We start from the raw sequence: 22,568 nt of genomic DNA, 5'->3' as shown, positions 1-22,568 counted from the left end.
AAGAGTTAGTGCTGCAAAGGGTTCTGGGTATTTGTTCTGTTGTGTTTATGTTGTGTTACGGTGCGGATGTTCTCCCGAAATGTGTTTGTCATTCTTGTTTGGTGTGGGTTCACCGTGTGGCGCATATTTGTAACAGTGTTAAAGTTGTTTATACGGCCACCCTCAGTGTGACCTGTATGGCTGTTGACCAAGTATGCATGGCATTCACTTGTGTGTGTGAAAAGCCGTAGATATTATGTGACTGGGCCGGCACGCAAAGGCAGTGCCTTTAAGGTCTATTGGCGCTCTGTACTTCTCCCTACGTCCGTGTGCACAGCGGCGTTTTAAAAAGTCATAAATTTTACTTTTTTGAAACCGATACCGATAATTTTGAAACCGATACCGATAATTTCCAATATTCCATTTTAAAGCATTTATCGGCCGATAATATCGGCAGTCCGATATTATCGGGCATCTCTAATCTGGGCTGCTGTTAGTTTAGTAAACACGCTGCAGGACTTCTTCAAGCTGCGCTTATGTACCGGTAAGACATTTTACATGCAAGCATATATCAACCTGTACTTAAAGTTATGTTTTTTTGCTGATATGGGACTAGGACACCCCTATGTCCCACAGTCCATAAACGTGTGTTTTGATTCGTTCAAAAACGCTGAATTGTCCACAGGATGACAATGTTTGGAGAGCTGATACCGACCTGCATGGACGGCCAGATGATAGGATTCCGGGGTTCGTTCAGGCAGAGGAGGCGGTACGTCCTCATCAGTATGAGCTCCTATTGAACAACAGCGCACAAGGTAAACAACTAAATATGTGGACAGGAGATCACATGAACACATGTTTAAATCCATCTGTACCAAGACCCCTAGCTACCTTTCACATTTGAACCGATACGGTACTAATTCCTAGTACCTGGGCATTGATACTGGTACTAAATGGTAACAATTGTTGGTGCTTTTGTGTGTGCATGTGTTCATAAATGTTAAATTGTTTATGTATATATATAATGTAGTAACGTAACACATGTAATATGTACAATATAGACACTGCAAGTGTATATATATAATGTAGTAACAGACACCTTCATAACAATATGTATTATGTGCAATATACACACTGCAAGTACAAACCCCGTTTCCATATGAGTTGGGAAATTGTGTTAGATGTAAATATAAACGGAATACAATGATTTGCAAATCATTTTCAACCCATATTCAGTTGAATATGCTACAAAGACAACATATTTGATGTTCAACTGATAAACTTTTTTCTTTTTGCAAATAATCATTAACTTTAGAATTTGATGCCAGCAACATGTGACAAAGAAGTTGGGAAAGGTGGCAATAAATACTGATAAAGTTGAGGAATGCTCATCAAACACTTCTTTGGAACATCCCACAGGTGAACAGGCAAATTGGGAACAGGTGGGTGCCATGATTGGGTATAAAAGTAGATTCCATGAAATGCTCAGTCATTCACAAACAAGGATGGGGCGAGGGTCACCACTTTGTCAACAAATGCGTGAGAAAATTGTTGAACAGTTTAAGAAAAAACTTTCTCAACCAGCTATTGCAAGGAATTTAGGGATTTCACCATCTACGGTCCGTAATATCATCAAAGGGTTCAGAGAATCTGGAGAAATCCCTGCACGTAAGCAGCTAAGCCCGTGACCTTCGATCCCTCAGGCTGTACTGCATCAACAAGCGCCATCAGTGTGAAAAGGATATCACCACATGGGCTCAGGAACACTTCAGAAACCCACTGTCAGTAACTACAGTTGGTCGCTACATCTGTAAGTGCAAGTTAAAAACTCTCCTATGCAAGGCGAAAACCGTTTATCAACAACACCCAGAAACGCTGTCGGCTTCGCTGGGCCTGAGCTCATCTAAGATGGACTGATACAAAGTGGAAAAGTGTTCTGTGGTCTGACGAGTCCACATTTCAAATTGTTTTTGGAAACTGTGGACGTCGTGTCCTCCGGACCAAAGAGGAAAAGAACCATCCGGATTGTTATAGGCGCAAAGTGTAAAAGCCAGCATCTGTGATGGTATGGGGGTGTATTAGTGCCCAAGACATGGGTAACTTACACATCTGTGTAGGCGCCATTAATGCCGAAAGATATATACAGGTTTTGGAGCAACATATGTTGCCATCCAAGCAACGTTACCATGGACGCCCCTGCTTATTTCAGCAAGACAATGCCAAGCCACGTGTTACATCAACGTGGCTTCATAGTAAAAGAGTGCGGGTACTAGACTGGCCTGCCTGTAGTCCAGACTTGTCTCCCATTGAAAATGTGTGGCGCATTATGAAGCCTAAAATACCACAACAGAGACCCCCAAACTGTTGAACAACTTAAGCTGTACATCAAGCAAGAATGGGAAAGAATTCCACCTGAGAAGCTTCAAAAATTGGTCTCCTCAGTTTCCAAACGTTTACTGAGTGTTGTTAAAAGGAAAGGCCATGTAACACAGTGGTGAACATGCCCTTTCCCAACTACTTTGGCACGTGTTGCAGCCATGAAATTCTAAGTTAATTATTATTTGCAAAAAAAAATAAAGTTTATGAGTTTGAACATCAAATATCTTGTCTTTGTAGTGCATTCAATTGAATATGGGTTGAAAAAGATTTGCAAATCATTGTATTCCGTTTATATTTACATCTAACACAATTTCCCAACTCATATGGAAACGGGGTTTGTACTCAGTAGCATGTCAATTAGCATCTAGCTAGCACATTTTGAAAAGTGGAGCCTTACTTTTGCCTGCTTTCTATCAGGCATGCTTAGTTTGTTGGCTTGGAAAATTACAACATTACTTAAAGGCAGTCTATTACTGACGCGCCTGTTTTCCCACCGAGTGCTTGAAAACAACCGGACGTGCAACAAAGTTATACAAATTCGGTACTGTTTGATTTTAGGTGAACAGGTTAAAGGTATTGAATTCGGCACAGCACTTATCCTTGCATTGCTTGTACTACTAATGTTGTGACAAATCCACTACATGGTTGTGCAGGTATTACACCCACGAGTTTGGTTCCATCAAAAGGATTGACTTAACAATTCCAATAAGCTTTACACTATAAATCCTCATCTATTATTTATGATGAAGTAAGGGATGATAAAACCTTTGAAATGTCAACACGGGTTGAGGATGGCAACAATTAGATGAACTAGTGTCGTGTCTGCCTCCTTCTCCTATAGAAGCGTGGCGTCGGTGTGTGAAGGATCAAGGATGATGCCAGTGATGATCGTTGAACAAAGACTCATGAACCCTTGTGTAATGTTCATATTGTTGTTGCTCAGCCAGCGTTTGTGGGTCTGATGAACCCGTTGCATTTTGTGGCTTTTAATGCCTCACAATCAAACACTTGTATGTTAAAATACTGAACAGATGTTTACCTTATCCCAATAAACATCTGTTCAGTATTTTAACATAAAAGTGTTTGATTGTGAGGCATTAAAAGCCACAGAATGGTCCGTCAGACCCACAAACGCTGGCTGAGTAACAACAATATGAACGTTGCACGGAGAATTTCTCTGCCAGTTTCTGCATCCCACAGGGATTCTTCTTTTGTGTTTCTGCACCTGCGGTTCCCACACAAGGTTGCAACATTGTTTGTCAACACGGTCTCCTCTCATTTTCTCGCACATTTGACCCTCTGATGTTCTGTGTACCTACACTCTGTCCTCCTCCTGTCTAGGCCTGCTGTGTGTGTGTGTGTGTGTTTTGCGTGTGGTACACAGAACATCAATTTCCACACTTCTATTAGCCGGTGGACCCGGACATCTTATATATACCGTATTTTTCGGACTATAAGTCGCAGTTTTTTCATAGTTTGGCCGGGGGTGCGACTTATACTCAGGAGCGACTTATGTGTGAAATTATTAACACATTACCGTAAAATATCAAATAATATTATTTAGCTCATTCACGTAAGAGACTTGACGTATAAGATTTAATCGGATTTAGGGATTAGCAGTGACAGTGTCAGGCTTGCCCCTGACAGTTTGGTTGTGTTTTAGTTTTTCCTCTATGTGTGTAGTATTTCCTGTCAGCGCTCTTGTTTTGGTTCTGTTTCCTGTTTGTCTCCCTAAGTGCTGTGTCCCCTCAGCTGTGGCTGATTGGCACCTGGCCACACCTGGTGTCAATCAGCCAGCTGCTATTTATACCTGCCCTACCCTCCAGTCACTGCTGGATTATTGTCATTGTCGCTAATACTTGTTGTCACTACTACCTGTCATAATATTTGTTGTTGTAGCTCTGTCTACTTTTGTTCACTCTGCTTTTGTCATAGTTCCTTCGTGTCACAGTAAGTATTTTTGTTTCTTGTCAACAGTTAGCTTTTGTGCTATTTTAGTTCATAGCCAAGTTTGTTCTCCGCTTTGTGCGCGCCTTTTGTTTGTTTTTTTGCCATACTGTTTAATTAAATCATGTTTTCTCGCTCAATGCCTGCCGTCATCTCTGCATCTTGGGGTTCGTCACCAACAAACTCTGACAGACAGATTGTTTGGTAAACGTATAGCATGTTCTATATGTTATAGTTATTTGAATGACTCTTACCATAATATGTTACGTTAACATACCAGGCACGTTCTCAGTTGGTTATTTATGCATCATATAACGTTCACTATGCTTTATTTATTTTAAATTGCCTTTCAAATGTGTATTCTTGGTGTTGGGATTTATCAAATACATTTCCCCAAAAAATGCGACTTATATATGTTTTTTTCCTTCTTTATTATGCATTTTCGGTCGGTGCGACTTATACTCCGGAGCAACTTATACTCCGAAAAGTACGGTAATAGAAATGTGTAGGGGGGGTGGTCATTAAATATGTATTCTGATATATGTTCTTCACAGAAAATGAGCCAAAGTCAGTGAGTCTCAGTTTGAAAAATTAATTAATTGTATCATTTTTCTTTTAATAAAAAATGAAAACTGGTCCCACAGACCCGAACACCACACAAGGGTGTGGTGTGATCACACAAGCATCACTACAGGTCCTACAGGATACCTGTGAAGGACCTGCCCAAATTATATCTTCCTCCTCCTCGGGGCAACCAGACAACCAGTTCTTATAGACCGATATGATGTGGTCTCAGTTCGTTAGGGTCATGGTATTGAAGCTGACTCCATCATGACTATGCAAAGGCATGTTTGTGGATGCATTTGAGAAACTAAGTGTTCCCTAAGTCCTTGTGCTTGAGTCATAACTAACCGTTGGCGTATCTAAACATTGCACCGTCACTCACGGGGAACTGGCCGGACAGATTTAAGAGTCCTCTCTGGTGGGACGTAATGTCCCCGTACTGTAGATATTACACGAGCAATGGTGGACTGGGTGGACATTCTACGGTGTCCAGGCTAAGAATACAAGTGGTTTTGTTCACTGACCTGTGAAGGGAGAAGAGTGAGACTCCATTGTGTGGTGGTAAAGAGGCAACGAGGGCTTGCTGATGATTGGACCAACAGTCCACCGCTTGTTCACTCGTGGTATGTTGTCAAACCCAGGGCTGTGGAAGTAGGGGTCCTCCACCGTCACTTTTGGAAGATTTGGTGATACTGGGTCATCTTCTATCTTCGCCGCTTGGACCCTACACTCTTCTTTGTCCGTCTCCTCTCTGACAACGAGACTTTCTGGAGCAGAAGTCAATATCTCGTGCTCCTGTGAGACCGGGATGTTCAGGTCCTCGTCACAGATGGGCTGCTGCTTGCGTTCATCATCTCGGTCTATCGTTCCCGTCACCTTGGTTGTTTGACAAGAGGATAGGAGTCAGAAATGATGCCGAAATATTCTCCCCTGTCTGATAGTTGTGTTGATTACCCGGCTCCGTGCATCCATGGACTGCAAGTATCTGTCAAAGAGTACCCCGATGATGCTGTAGACCAGCTCATACTGCTCCTGAGGTTAGGCAGCAAGCGTTAGTGAAACTGTGCCTTCGACAGGAAATACTCAGAACTAACGCTACCTTGGTTTGAACCACAGACGGTCTTTGTGTTCTCATGGTGCGAACCAAGTCGCACACGTTGAAATCGGAAGTGATCAACTGAAAAAAATCAGCAAGAGTTTAAATCTTTCACTGTCAAAGAAATAAACGTCTCTCACCCCTGTTCTGAGGAGGTTCCAAGTATAGTCGATGACACAAAGGGCTCCGGTTCTGCCACACCCAGCACTGAAAGCAAGAACTTGAATTCTCACAAAACATCTTTTAGATTTTTGACGTACTGTATTGCGGACGTCAAACATTTGTCTCATTGTCCCATTAATCATTTGTTTCTACTACAAACCCCGTTTCCATATGAGTTGGGAAATTGTGTTAGATGTAAATATAAACGGAATACAATGATTTGCAAATCCTTTTCAACCCATATTCAGTTGAATATGCTACAAAGACAACATATTTGATGTTCAAACTGATAAACATTTTTTTTTTTGCAAATAATCATTAACTTTAGAATTTGATGCCAGCAACACGTGACAAAGAAGTTGGGAAAGGTGGCAATAAATACTGATAAAGTTGAGGAATGCTCATCAAACACTTATTTGGAACATCCCACAGGTGAACAAGCAAATTGGGAACAGGTGGGTGCCATGATTGGGTATAAAAGTAGATTCCATGAAATTCTCAGTCATTCACAAACAAGGATGGGGCGAGGGTCACCACTTTGTCAACAAATGCGTGAGCAAATTGTTGAACGGTTTAAGAAAAACCTTTCTCAACCAGCTATTGCAAGGAATTTAGGGATTTCACCATCTACGGTCCGCAATATCATCAAAGGGTACAGAGAATCTGGAGAAATCACTGCATGTAAGCAGCTAAGCCCGTGACCTTCGATTCCTCTGGCTGTACTGCATCAACAAGCGACATCAGTGTGTAAAGGATATCACCACATGGGCTCAGGAACACTTCAGAAACCCACTGTCAGTAACTACAGTTGGTCGCTACATCTGTAAGTGCAAGTTAAAACTCTCCTATGCAAGGCGAAAACCGTTTATCAACAACACCCAGAAACGCTGTCGGCTTTGCTGGGCTCCAGCTCATCTAAGATGGACTGATGCAAAGTGGAAAAGTGTTCTGTGGTCTGACGAGTCCACATTTCAAATTGTTTTTGGAAACTGTGGACGTCGTGTCCTCCGGACCAAAGAGGAAAAGAACCATCCGGATTGTTATAGGCGCAAAGTTGAAAAGCCAGCATCTGTGATGGTATGGGGGTGTATTAGTGCCCAAGACATGGGTAACTTACTCATCTGTGAAGACGCCATTAATCCTGAAAGGTACATACAGGTTTTGGAGCAACATATGTTGCCATCCAAGCAATGTTATCATGGACGCCCCTGCTTATTTCAGCAAGATAATGCCAAGCCACGTGTTAAAACAGCATGGCTTCATAGTAAAAGAGTGTGGGTACTAGACTGGCCTGCCTGTAGTCCAGACCTGTCTACCATTGAAAATGTGTGACGCATTATGAAGCCTAAAATACCACAACGGAGACCCCCGGACTGTTGAACAACTTAAGCTGTACATCAAGCAAGAATGGGAAAGAATTCCACCTGAAAAGCTTCAAAAATTGGTCTCCTCAGTTCCCAAACATTTACTGAGTGTTGTTAAAAGGAAAGGCCATGTGACACAGTGGTAAAAATGCCCCTGTGACAACTTTTTTGCAATGTGTTGCTGCCATTAAATTCTAAATTAATGATTATTTGCACAAAAAAATGAAGTTTCTCAGTTGGAACATTAAATATCTTGTCTTTGCAGTCTATTCAATTGAATATAAGTTGAAAAGGATTTGCAAATCATTGTATTCTCTTTTTATTTACCATTTACACAACGTGCCAACTTCACTGGTTTTGGGTTTTGTATATTAATGATATGTTTAACACATCCAAAGTACTGAAATGTATACTATTTGCAGACGACACAAATATATTTTACAGTAGTGATGAATATAATGAGCTCATAAATACAGTAAACACAGAACTAAACATAGTAAAAAAATGGATGGACACAAATAAATTATCCTTGAATATAAATGTTGATGTGATGTTTGGTAATCACAACATAACGTCTGAACAGAAAATAAGTATTAATGGTACCCAAATTGAAATCGTAAATGAGAATGCATTTTTGAGAGTAATAATTGATAGTAAACATGGAAACCTCATGTCAGACACGTTAAAACAAAAATCTCCAAAAGCCTCTCAATTATAAACAAAGAAAAACTACACCTTAATGAAAATGCACTCCGTACTTCATACTGCACCTTGCTACTCCCATACCTTACATATTGTGTTGAAATATGGAGGAATACTTACCACAACACAATTCATCCTCTGATCATATTACAGAAAAGAGCAGTGCGGACCATTCACAAGGTTGTTGTTTTTTTTAGAACATACTCATAATCTGTTTATGCAGTCAAAGTTGCTCAAACGTGATGATCTTGTTAAATATAATACATCAATATTCATATATAAAAAGCATTTAACAAATTATTACCGACTAACCTACAAGGTTTTTTTTATAACACGAGTACAGGTTCATAACTTTGGATATTTCTCATTGCTGTGAGTTCAAACCACTCGTAAACGTTTTTGTGTGTCTGTATGCGGACTGAAACCCTGGAACACACTGGACTTACAACACGAGCAATGCCAAACTATTAACCAATTTTAACTTTTATACAAACATTACCATTATTGGTATGTTTATTACCATTATTGGTATATTGTCTATTACCATTATTGGTATGTTGTCTCTTACAATTATTGGTATGTTGTCTCTTACCACTATTGGTATGTTGTCTATTACCATTATTGGTATGGTCTATTACCATTATTGGTATGTTGTCTATTACCATTATTGGTATGTTGTCTCTTACCATTATTGGTATGTTGTGTATTACCATTATTGGTATATATATATTGTCTATTACCATTATTGGTATGTTGTCCATTACCAATATTGGTATATTGTCTATTACCATTATTGGTATGTTGTCTATTACCATTATTGGTATGTTCATTACCATTATTGATATATTGTCCATTACCATTATTGGTATGTTGTCTCTTACCATCATTGGTATGTTGTCTATTACCATTATTAGTATGTTGTCTATTACCATTATTGGTATATTGTCTATTACCATTATTGGTATGTTGTCTACTACCAATATTAGTATTTTGTTTATTACCATTATTGGTATATTGTCTTACCATTATTGGTATGTTGTCTACCACCATATTGGTATGTTGTCTATTATCATTATTGGTATGTTGTCTATTACCATTATTGGTATGTTGTCTCTTACCATTATTGGTATGTTGTCTCTTACCATTATTGGTATGTTGTCCATTACCATTATTGGTATGTTGTCTATTACCATTATTGGTATGTTGTCTATTACCTTTATTGGTATATTGTCTATTACCATTATTGGTATGATATCTATTACCATTATTGGTATGTTGTCTATTACCATTATTGGTATGTTGTCTATTTCCATTATTGGTATGTTGTGTATTACCATTGTTGGTATGTTGTCTATTACCATTATTGGTATGTTGTCTATTTCCATTATTGGTATGTTGTTTATTTCCATTATTGGTATGTTGTCTATTACCTTTATTGGTATATTGTCTATTACCATTATTGGTATGTTATCTATTACCATTATTGGTATGTTGTTTATCACCATTATTGGTATGTTGTCTATTACCATTATTGGTATGTTGTCTATTACCATTATTGGTATGTTGTCTATTTCCATTATTGGTCTGTTGTGTATTACCATTGTTGGTATGTTGTCTATTACCATTATTGGTATGTTGTCTATTTCCATTATTGGTATGTTGTCTCTTACCATTATTGGTATGTTGTCTCTTACCATTATTGGTATGTTGTCTCTTACCATTATTGGTATGTTGTGTATTACCTTTATTGGTATATATATATTGTCTATTACCATTATTGGTATGTTGTCCATTACCAATATTGGTATATTGTCTATTACCATTATTGGTATGTTGTCTATTACCATTATTGGTATGTTTATTACCATTATTGGTATGTTGTCTCTTACCATCATTGGTATGTTGTCTATTACCATTATTAGTATGTTGTCTATTACCATTATTGGTATGTTGTCTATTACCATTATTTGTATATTGTCTATTACCATTATTGGTATGTTGTCTACTACCAATATTAGTATTTTGTTTATTACCATTATTGGTATATTGTCTTACCATTATTGGTATGTTGTCTACCACCATATTGGTATGTTGTCTATTATCATTATTGGTATGTTGTCTATTACCTTTATTGGTATATTGTCTATTACCATTATTGGTATGTTATCTATTACCATTATTGGTATGTTGTCTATTACCATTATTGGTATGTTGTCTATTTCCATTATTGGTATGTTGTGTATTATCATTGTTGGTATGTTGTCTATTACCATTATTGGTATGTTGTCTATTGCCATTATTGGTATGTTGTCTATTACCATTATTGGTATGTTGTCTATTACCTTTATTGGTATATTGTCTATTACCATTATTGGTATGTTATCTATTACCATTATTGGTATGTTGTCTATTACCATTATTGGTATGTTGTCTATTACCATTATTGGTATGTTGTCTATTTCCATTATTGGTCTGTTGTGTATTACCATTGTTGGTATGTTGTCTATTACCATTAGTGGTATGTTGTCTATTACCATTATTGGTATGTTGTCTATTTCCATTATTGGTATGTTGTCTATTACCATTATTGGTATGTTGTCTATTACCATTATTGGTATATTGTCTATTACCATTATTGGTATGTTGTCTATTACCACTGTTGGTATTGTTTATTCTTCCTACATTGTTGCTACAAATTATTGTTCCAGTATAATAATTATTGTTACCTGTGGTAATGCCACCATGATACAACATCTGTATTATAATCCTTGAACAAAGTAACCATGTATTACTCACTGAATGGAGAACTGGGGGTGGGATTTAATAAATTAACTTCTTCTCACTCCCTTTCAGGCAAAACTGGATCATCACGCTTACATACTGTACATTACCTTTTGCATTATATTAATTAATATTACTATGTGTTATCTACCTTGTACTTTTTTTGTTTTCATTGCCTGAAATAAATGAATGAATAAAAAAATGAAAAAAAATAGTTGACAAATATATGACTGATTCATCCAAGTCAGCTGCATCCAAAGTTCCTCCTTTTGTGGCCTGCAGCTCATTTTTTGTTTTTGCTGGCCGCGTATCGGAGCCAAAAAAAAATTAAAGATGTATTTGAGTTGAATATATTTAACTACAAAAACAAAACCAGTGAAGTTGGCATGTTGTGTAAATGGTAAATAAAAACAGAATACAATGATTTGCAAATCCTTTTTAACTTATATTCAATTGAATAGACTAGGATGGCGGAAGCGGGGATCGAACCTGGAACCCTCAAGTTGCTGGCCACGGCCACTCTACCAACCGAGCTATACCGCCCCGCTATTATCGCATTTAGACTCGTCTGCAGCGTACTGAAGCAGAATGAGTCGATGAAACCAATATCGAAACGACGGACATTTATCCATAAAAATATGAAGAAGTTGCTGATGGTGTGTTGGACTGGTATTGTAGCTATGGAGTTAAGTTATATAGCGATAAGCTAGCTACTAGCGGTGGGCAATTTTTGGTAGCGCGACAATTAGCTCTTATCTCAAAACACTTTGTGTATTATCGCATTTAGATTTGTCTGCGGCGTACTGAAGCAGAATGAGTCGATGAAACCAATATCGAAACGGCGGACATTTATCCATAAAAATATGAAGAAGCTGCTGATGGTGTGTTTTACAGGTATTGTAGAAGTTATAAGCTATGGAGTTATTAAGTTATATAGTGAGTATGTTTTGGTCGGGGGTTCACTGTGACATTCACCGCGCCAACTAGCGGTGGTTAATTTTTTGCGAGCGTAACAATTAGCTCTTATCTCAAAACACTTTGTGTATTAGGAAAGTGAATTATATTTATATAGCGCTTTTCTCTAGTGACTCCAGGCGCTTTTACATAGTGAAACCCAATATCTAAGTTACATTTAAACCAGTGTGGGTGGCACTGGGAGCAGGTCAGTAAAGTGTCTTGCCCAAGGACACAACGGCAGTGACTAGGATGGCGGAAGCGGGGATCGAATCTGGAACCCTCAAGTTGCTGGCACAGCCACTCTACCAACCGAGCCATACCGCCCCGCTATTATCGCATTTAGACTCGTCTGCGCCGTACTGAAACAGAATGAGTCGATGAAACTAATATCGAAACGGCGGACATTTATCCATAAAAATATGAAGAAGCTGCTGATGGTGTGTTTGACGGGTATTGTAGCTATGGAGTTAAGTTATATAGCGATAAGCTAGCTACTAGCGGTGGGCAATTTTTTGCTAGCGCAACAATTAGCTCTTATCTCAAAACACTGTGTGTAATAGTGAAGTGAAATACTATATATTTATATAGCTCTTTTCTCTAGTGACTCCAAGCACTTTTACATAGTGAAACCCAATATCTAAGTTACTGTTAAACCAGTGTGGGTGGCACTGGGAGCAGATGGGTAAAGTGTCTTGCCCAAGGGCACAACGGTAGTGACTAGGATGGCGGAAGCGGGGATCGAACCTGGAACCCTCAAGTTGCTGGCCACGGCCACTCTCCCAACCGAGCTATACCGCCCCGCTATTATCGCATTTAGACCCGTCAGCGCTGTACTGAAGCAGAATGAATCGATGAAACCAATATCGAAACGGCGGACATTTATCCATAAAAATATGAAGAAGCTGCTGATGGTGTGTTTGACGGGTATTGTAGCTATGGAGTTAAGTTTTTGCTAGCACAACAACTAGCTCTCATCTCAAAACACTGTGTGTATTATCGCATTTAGAGTTGAAAAGGGGACTTTTATTTTGAAAGAGCGTCAACACACTTTGTAAGAAATATGGCTGGCGACCTGACCTGCAGTGGACGCATATGGGGACGTGGTCGTGAGGCTGATAGCTACGCATCTCCTCCAGCATGTCCAAAATGGGGAGGATGGAGTTGGGTACTCCGTGGTCCGGCCAGTTGACGTAGTGCAGCTGTTTTAAAGTCCTTGAGCACTGGGGGGGACGTTGGGGCACAGAAGACAAAAACAATTCCCAGCACATCAGCGGCGCGCACGCTAACAACGTCGCTAATAGTCTTCTCGATATGTTTGTTCGTCACCTACATTGTCGTATGTCAACCTTAACGTCCTGGTCACACGTGCTCCTTTGTCCTCCTCGCAGTCCTGCACAGAACACGGGAAGAACCATGGAGGGTCTTTCAGGGGCCGGCGGGAGGAATACTCACACGAAAGACAGCAAAGGGCCCGCACACAAAGGAGGACTCCTCTTTCTCCGGCCAGTAGCGCTCACACTTTTTCTTCCAAAATGAGAATAGGAGAATATGAGTCGGCACAAGAAGGTCCCACGTGTTTGTTGGATGGTTTGTCACTTACCTTCCCCATCTCAAATTCTCGGCAGGCCATCACTATGACCTACAGACACAGGAGAGGTTTTACCACCACCAAATAATATTATAATATATCATTTAGTAAACTTAAGTGACAGTTTACAAATTTAAATAAAAATCAATATTAATTAACTATAAATAATATGTATTAATTGTATTCATATTGACTATGAATATTATTATCATTAATTAAATGTCAAATTAAATCATCCTACTTTGATATCGTACTCCCACAGCATCCTCAGGAAGTCCTGCACTGTGTGATGGAGCGGTCCCTGAGTGGCGATGTAAGCGTTGGAACCTGTGACTCCCTGCACACAACACAGCACACTCACCGTCAGCAGACATCTTTAAACACATGACAGCATATTTGACCTTTATGAAACTAACAATACAATGTATTTATTTACCTTTATGAAACTAACATTAATGTAGTTGTTTACCTTTATGAAACTAACAATGTATTTATTTACCTTAATGAAACTAACAATGTATTTATTTACCTTTATGAAACTAACAATAATGTATTTATTTACCTTTTTGAAACTAACATTAATGTCTTTGTTTACCTTTATGAAACTAACATTAATGTATTTATTTACTTTTATGAAACCAACAATGTCTTTATTTACCTTAATGAAACTAACATTAATGTACTTGTTTACCTTTATGAAACTAACAATGTATTCATTTACTTTTATGAAACTAACAATATATTTATTTACCTTTATGTAACTAACATTAATGTATTTGTTTACCTTTATGAAACTAACAATGTATTTATTTACCTTTATGAAACTAACAATGTATTTATTTACCTTTATGAAATAACATTAATGTATTTGTTTACCTTTATGAAACTAACAATGTATTTATTTACCTATATGAAACTAACAATGTATTTATTTACTTTAATGAAACTAACATTAATGTACTTGTTGACCTTTATGAAACTAACAATAATGTATTTGTTTACCTTTATAAAACTAACAATGTATTTATTTACCTTTATGAAACTAACAATGTATTTACTTTTGTGGAACTAACAATGTATTTATTTACCTTAATGAAACTAACATTAATGTACTTGTTTACCTTTATGAAACTAACAATAATGTATTTGTTTACCTTTAATAAACTAACAGTGTAGTTATTTACCTTTATGAAACTAACAATGTATTTATTTACTTTTGTGGAACTAACAATGTATTTATTTACCTTAATGAAACTAACATGAATGTATTTGTTTACCTTTATAAAACTAACAATTTATTTATTTACCTTTATGAAACTAACAATGTATTTATTTACCTTTATAAAACTAACAATAATGTATTTATTTACCTTTATGAAACTAACATTAATTAACCTTAATGAAACTCACAATGTATTTATTTACCTTTATGAAACTAACATTAATGTATTTGTTCACCTTTATGAAACTAACATTAATGTATTTGTTTACCTTTACGAAACTAACAATGTATTTGTTTACCTTTATGAAACTAACAATAATGTATTTATTTACCTTTATGAAACTAACATTAATGTATTTGTTTACCTTTATGAAACTAACAATGTATTTATTTACTTTTTGAAATTAACAATGTATTTATTTACCTTAATAAAACTAACATTAATGTATTTATTTACCTTTATGAAAATAACAATGCATTTATTTACCTTTATTAAACTAACAATAATGTATTTGTTTACCTTTATAAAACTAACAATGTATTTATTTACCTTTATGAAACTAATATTAATGTATTTGTTTAACTTTTATGACACTAACAATGTATTTATTTACCTTCATAAAACTAACAATAATGTATACATTTACCTTTATGAAACTAACATTAATTAACCTTTATGAAACTCACAATGTATGTATTTACCTTTATGAAACTAACATTAATGTATTTGTTTACCTTTATGAAACTAACATTAATATATTTGTTTACCTTTAGGAAACTAACAATGTATTTGTTTACCTTTATGAAACTAACAATAATGTATTTATTTACCTTTATGAAACTAACATTAATGTATTTGTTTACCTTTATGAAACTAACAATGTATTTATTTACTTTTATGAAACTAACAATGTATTTATTTACCTTAATAAAACTAACATTAATGTATTTATTTACCTTTATGAAAATTACAATGCATTTATTTACCTTTATTAAACTAACAATAATGTATTTGATTACCTTTATAAAACTAACAATGTATTTATTTACCTTTATGAAACTAATATTAATGTATTTGTTTAACTTTTATGACACTAACAATGTATTTATTTACCTTTATAAAACTAACATTAATGTATATAAATTTATGACACTAATAATGTATTTATTTACCTTTATGGAACTAACAATGTATTTCTTTACCTTTATGAAACTAACAAAAGGGGATACAAAACAATAACAGTGCAACACTTTTTCATAACATGGTCACTACTGCCTAGTTTGTCTTGTTATATTCTTATTTTACTGTTATATTTTTATTCTCATTGTTGCTTTTTATTTTTATTCTTATTGTAATATTTTTCTATTTTGTTTCCATTTATACCCCCATTATTTACTTTTTAAATTCGATCTCAATTCTGTACACTGCTGCTGGAATTTAAATTTTCCTGAGGGAACTCTCCTGAAGGAATCAATAAAGTTCCATCCATCCATCCATCTATCTATCTATCTACTTTTATGAAACTACAATGTATTTATTTACCTGAATGCAAATAACATTGATGTATTTGTTTACCTTTATGAAACTAACATTAATGTATTTATTTACCTTTATGAAACTAACATTAATGTATTTGTTTACCTTTATGAAACTAACAATGTATTTATTTACCTTTATGAAACTAACAATGTATTTATTTACCTTTATGAAACTAACAATAACGTATTTATTTACTTTTATGAAACTAACAATGTATTTATTTACCTTTATGAAACTAACAATGTATTTATTTACCTTTATGAAACTAACAATAATGTATTTGTTTACCTTTATGAAACTAACAATGTATTTATTTACTTTTATGAAACTAACAATGTATTTATTTACCTTTATGAAACTAACATTAATGTATTTATTTACCTTTATGAAACTAACAATGTATTTATTTACTTTTATGAAACTAACAATGTATTTATTTACCTTTATGGAACTAACATTAATGTATTTGTTTGCTTTTATGAAACTAACAATGTATTTATTTACTTTTATGAAACTAACAATGTATTTATTTACCTTTATGAAACTAACAATGTATTTATTTACCTTTATGAAACTCAATGTATTTACCTTTATGAAACTAACATTAATGTATTTGTTTACCTTTATGAAACTAACAATGTATTTATTTACTTTTATGAAACTAACAATGTCTTTATTTACCTTTATGAAACTAACAATGTATTTATTTACCTTTATGAAACTCACAATGTATTTACCTTTCTGAAACTAACAATGTATTTGTTTACCTTTATGAAACTAACAAAATGTATTTATTTACCTTTATTAACTAACATTAATGTATTTGTTTACCTTTATGAAACTAACAATGTATTTATTTACCTTTTTGAAACTAACATTAATGTATTTGTTTACCTTTATGAAACTAACAATGTATTTACCTTTATGAAACTAACATTAATGTATTTGTTTACCTTTATGAAACTAACAATGTATTTATTTACCTTTATGAAACTAACATTAGTGTATTTGTTTACCTTTATGAAACTAACAATGTATTTATTTACTTTTATGAAACTAACAATTTATTTACCTTAATGAAACTAACATTAATGTACTTATTTACCTTTATGAAACTAACAATGTATTTATTTATTTACCTTTATGAAACTAACATTAATGTATTTGTTTATCTTTATGAAACGCACAATGTATTTATTTACCTTTATGAAACTAACTTAAATGTATTTGTTTAACTTTTATGACACTAACAATGTAATTATTTACCTTAATGAAACTAACAATGTATTTATTTACCTTTATGAAACTAATAATGTATTTATTTACTTTTATGAAACTAACATTAATGTATTTATTTACCTTTATGAAACTAACATTAATGTATTTATTTACCTTTATGAAACTAACATTAATGTACTTATTTACCTTTATGAAATTGGCATTAATGTAGTCGGTGTCAGATTTGGAGGTGGTGAGCGTCAGCTTCACTCTGCTGTGATCAACTAGGAAAGATTGGACGTTATTGATCAGTTATTGATCAGAACAAAACAACATATTGAATTCAGCGGTGACAAAGTTTGTCTTAGACTTTTAAATACTTTCAAAGCACTTTTGCACTCAGCATCATCTTACATGGAAGGATGTCCTTGTATCTGTTCTTCTTGATGTTGTCCTGACTTTCCGCTGACTTGCTGACAAAGATCTTGTCCTCGCGGTACTTTATGGACTGCTTCTTCAACCTCTGGCAAATCAAACAGAGTTTCACGTCATTGAAATTATGTCTTTACAAGATTCTTCTCTCTCCCAGCAGAAGACTGTGACATGCACACGCAGGAAGTGCTGCATGTGGCAGCAGCTTGCGGCGTGACCCCAGGATGCAGACACGCAAAACGGCGTGCAGCGGAAGGGTACATTTTGCACAGGCAGCCGAGGGGAGTCAAGACCAGGTAAAAAAATGTAAAACGAACCGACGACGCTGGAAAGTAAACTCTCCTGATTGGCTTTCAGGGACAGCTTAGGTTGCTTTGCTAGTACCTGAAGGGACAGACATTAAATCAAGGGCGTCCAACCTTTTTCCACTGAAAAGTCTAAATATGCGGCGGCCTTTTTGATATTTTTCATTTTTAAAACCAATACGATATATAGATGTTTTTTTTAACCTTTAGGGCTCCCCTCAAGTTTGGCCCCAGGGAACTGGAATGGTCTCCGTCATTAAAATGTTAAAAATAAGCCATACATAATTTGTATTTAATTATTTTTTTACTTAACACTTAAATCTTAAGATCAACTTTAGGTCTATTTGTCGATATAAAGTTGTTGGGTTTTTTAAGCAGCACGGTGGAAGAGGGGTTAGTGCGTCTGCCTCACAATACCAAGGACCTGAGTTGTCTGGGGTTCAATCCCGGGCTCGGGATCTTTCTGTGTGGAGTTTGCATGTCCTCCCCGTGACTGCGTGGGTTCCCTCCGGGTACTCCGGCTTCCTCCCACCTCCAAACACATGCACCTGGGGATAGGTTGATTGGCAACACTAAATTGGCCCTAGTGTGTGAATGTGAGTGTGAATGTTGTGTGTCTATCTGTGTTGGCCCTGCGATGAGGTGGCGACTTGTCCAGGGTGTACGCCGCCTCCGCCCGATTGTAGCTGAGATAGGCTCCAGCGCCCCCCGCGACACCGAAGGGAATAAGCGGTAGAAAATGGATGGATGGATGGATGGATGGGTTTTTTAAGCCCTTTTTGTCAAATCTCAGTTTTTTATGGCAAAAACACAAATATGCAACATTTTCCCAAAAATATTTCAAAGTGGAATATTTGATCAAATAATTGGAGCCTTAAATAAGTCAATAACTCATAACAACATTAGTTTTGAGTCATTATTATTTTTTGTGTTATGACAGTTTAAAAGAATACAAAACTTTTAACATTTTGGGGGATCCAACGGGGCCCTACTCATAAAAGTGTTAAAAATAAGTCATAGTTTTTTTACTTAATGCTTACATTTTTCATTCAAATTCAGATCTATCTGTCAATTACACATTTTTATACATTTTTATGTTTTTTGTTTGTTTGCTTTATGGCCTTTTTGTCAAAGAAAACTTTGTTTTTTTATATGGCAAACACACAAAATATGCAATATTTGATGTGAAATAATTCGAGCCTTAAATAGGTCAATAATTCATAGCAAGATTGATTTTGATTCATTATTATTTTTTGTGTGGAATGATTTGTTTTTTTAAACTGTCATTGCACAAAAATAATAATGAATCAAAATCAATGTTATAAATGACAGTTTAAATTACAAAATCCACTAGAATTGTTAGGGATCCAAAAATCACAAAAGTGTCAAAAAATAAGTATATATATATATATATATATATACTGTATATACTGTGTGTATATATATATATATATATATATATATACAAAAAAACATAAAAAGTAATACAAACTTATTTGACAGATCTAAAAGTAAATAAAAAGTATGTATGTATATATATATATATATATATATATATATATATATATATATATATATATATATATATATATATATATATATATATATACATACATACATCACACATTATTTTTTATTTTTTTACAAACAAAAAACATAAAAAGTAATAAAAACTTATAATTGACAGATCTAAATTTGATTTAAAAATTTGGCGATATATATATATATATATATATATATATATATATATATATATATATATAGATATATATACATGCATACACACACATTTATTTATTTTTTACTTTCAATGCTTGAATTTTTAAATCAAATTTAGATCTGCCAATTATACGTTTTTATTACTTTGTATGTTTTTTTGTTTGTTTTATACTATTTGTGTCAAAGAAAACCTTTTTTTATGGCAAACACATAATATGCAATATTTTTCCCCAAAAATATTTCAAAGTGGAATATTTTAATGTGAAATTGCTGGAGTCTTATATAGGTCAATAATTTATAACATTGATTTTAATTAATTATTATTTTGTGTGCAATGACATTTAAAAAAAAAAAAAAACATTCCCCTCGAATTCTTGGGGATCCAACGGCGCCCCACTCATAAGTTTTAAAAATAAATCATACATTTTAATTAATTTTTTACTTTCAACGCTCAAATTGATCTGTCAATTATACATTTTTATTAATTTTTATGTTTTTGTTTGTTTGTTTGTTTTATGGCCTTTTTGTCAAAAAAAAACTTGCAATATTTCCCCCCAAAATATTGATATTTGATGTGAAATAATTAGAGCCTTAAATAGGTCAATAATTTATAACATTGATTTTGATTCATTATTATTTTTGTGCAATGACAGTTTAAAAAAACAAATCATTCCACTAACATTCTTGGGGATCCAAATCAAAAGCGTTCAATATAATTTTTTATTTTTTTTTACTTTCAACGCTTACATTTCTCAATCAAATTCAGATCTAAGTTTTTTTGTTATTTTTAATGTTTTCTTTTGTTTGTTTTCTCAAACAAATTTCTCAAAGAAAACTATGTTTTTATCAACAAAAAAGAACAGGCCAGAATAAATCCCCTTAATTCCCTCCAAAAACGGATTAACTCGCTGGAATATAGAGACAATATAACATACATCCATAAACGTGGATGCATATGCAAAAGTGCAATATATTTATCTGTCCAGTAATCTATTTATTTATATCTGCATCTTATTGATCTTTTATCCTGCACTACAACGAGCTAATGCAACAAAATTGTGTTCTTATCTGTACTGTAAAGTTCAAATTTGAATGACAATAAAAGGAAGTCTAAGTCTAAAATATAATACATAACAGAATGAACTACACAAAAACCAAAAACTGTGACTACAGTTTGTTCAGTTCTTTAAAAAAAACATTAATACTTGCTTTTATTTTCTTTAAACAAACTAACAATTCCTCAATCATCAGCATATTTAATTGTCATGTGTATTTTGTCACATGTTTGTGTACAAAATAAACCACACATAACCTGCTAGAACAGGGGCGTCAAACGTACGGCCCACAGGTTTTATCCGGCTTGCTAAGTATAAAAATGAGCCGAAATTGTTGAATGAAAGAAACTGCTGTTCTAAATGTGTCCACTAGATGTCGCAACAGCAAATCTTTGTATCTTTGTAGATGATGCTACATATTAAAGTTAAAGTTAAAGTACCAATTATTGTCATCATATGTAAAAAAAAATAATACAAAAAATAAACCACATGTTAGTACACCAGTCAAGGAAAATTAGCAAACTACATAAATAACATCCTGTAATTTGATTTTGATATTATCTTTTTATCTTGATTGATTGAAAATTAACACTAATGAGTTGACTGGTGAACATTGTCACATAATTTATTCAGAAAGTATAAATAACGACAAATAAAGGTAGAATACTATTAACCGCAACATGTAAGTGTAAAAAAAACAACAACATGCATTTTTAAACAAAGAAAACAATCTGAAGTTGTCTTTATTTTTAAGTTATCGTGCCGTGATGTGGCCCCCGATCTAGAAGGTCTTTTCCTGACAGACTAGGTCAGATCTACTCTGACTTTCTGGGTTTTGTTTGTTAAAAAAAAAATAAAGGATTCAGTCTATTATTTCAAATAAGTTATTTTTATCTCAGTTGAGGAAGTGGAAAACAGAAATAAGAGCGCTGGACAGGAAGTAGAACTATAACGCAGCAAACAATAGACCAAAGCCAATTTTATAATGTCACATTATGAATTCATGGTGTGGAAGAATGATCAGTAATAGATAATGGACATTGTTAAATAAGCTCTGCTTCTCCCTACTCCTTTTCAGACGTGTTGAATCATGGAAGTTGTTCCTCATTTCAACGTGTTATTAATACGCGTGTCTGAAAACACACACACCATCCCATGAGCAAATAGTGTTCTACTGATAAACCTTGCTAATAATGAAGTTACTTCATTTTCAAAGCATGTTGAGGGCCAGTAAAAATACTCTGCAAGGCCCTTAGAGCCACAAAGGGTGTGACGTTTTGTGTAAAAAATGTCAATAATGAATGACAGAGGGCTTTATGCGAAACTTATTCCCAGCCCCCTCCTGCTCCGTCACTGTTAAGGATATAATATCAAATTCCCCTCGAGTGTGTCCCTGTCCCTGGTGGCAAGCAGCTGTAATGCACAAGTCTTGTAACAATGGGGTGCTTTGCAAATTGACTAAATATTGTGTTATTTATACATATGATTTTAATTAGTTTTGTCAATCCTATATCGGCAACAACAACAGAAAAAGGATGGGATGATACGTGCTTGCATG

The 22,568-nt window shown here is 34.7% G+C and overlaps 2 protein-coding genes across 4 annotated transcripts in view; one reads left to right on the top strand and one right to left on the bottom strand.

The window, feature by feature from the left end:
• Positions 1-22,568, bottom strand: part of ptpn22 (protein tyrosine phosphatase non-receptor type 22) — a 58,660-nt gene that overhangs the window by 14,764 nt on the left and 21,328 nt on the right. For all 3 annotated transcript variants that reach the window (XM_061923383.2, XM_061923388.2, XM_061923394.2), the window contains exons 3-14: positions 17,914-18,022; positions 17,707-17,783; positions 13,761-13,856; positions 13,532-13,570; positions 13,384-13,455; positions 13,262-13,321; positions 13,009-13,151; positions 6,106-6,172; positions 5,969-6,046; positions 5,824-5,901; positions 5,394-5,745; positions 695-772 (exon numbers count right to left, since the gene is read on the bottom strand). In XM_061923383.2, the coding sequence (XP_061779367.2) occupies positions 695-772; positions 5,394-5,745; positions 5,824-5,901; positions 5,969-6,046; positions 6,106-6,172; positions 13,009-13,151; positions 13,262-13,321; positions 13,384-13,455; positions 13,532-13,570; positions 13,761-13,856; positions 17,707-17,783; positions 17,914-18,022 (1,249 nt within the window). The remainder of the gene's footprint in view (positions 1-694; positions 773-5,393; positions 5,746-5,823; positions 5,902-5,968; positions 6,047-6,105; positions 6,173-13,008; positions 13,152-13,261; positions 13,322-13,383; positions 13,456-13,531; positions 13,571-13,760; positions 13,857-17,706; positions 17,784-17,913; positions 18,023-22,568) is intronic.
• The window catches only part of LOC133612380 (membrane cofactor protein-like), a 114,913-nt gene continuing 98,126 nt past the window's right edge, over positions 5,782-22,568 (top strand). The window contains exons 1-4 of the mRNA XM_061969751.2: positions 5,782-5,906; positions 13,320-13,437; positions 13,782-13,881; positions 18,089-18,227. Of these exons, the coding sequence (XP_061825735.2) occupies positions 5,782-5,906; positions 13,320-13,437; positions 13,782-13,881; positions 18,089-18,227 (482 nt within the window). The remainder of the gene's footprint in view (positions 5,907-13,319; positions 13,438-13,781; positions 13,882-18,088; positions 18,228-22,568) is intronic.

Source organism: Nerophis lumbriciformis, linkage group LG01 (assembly GCF_033978685.3).
Source record: "Nerophis lumbriciformis linkage group LG01, RoL_Nlum_v2.1, whole genome shotgun sequence".
In the NCBI taxonomy this organism is placed as follows: domain Eukaryota; kingdom Metazoa; phylum Chordata; class Actinopteri; order Syngnathiformes; family Syngnathidae; genus Nerophis; species Nerophis lumbriciformis.
The sequence above is the reverse complement of the archived record's forward strand: the minus strand, read 5'-3'. Positions and strand labels throughout refer to the sequence as shown.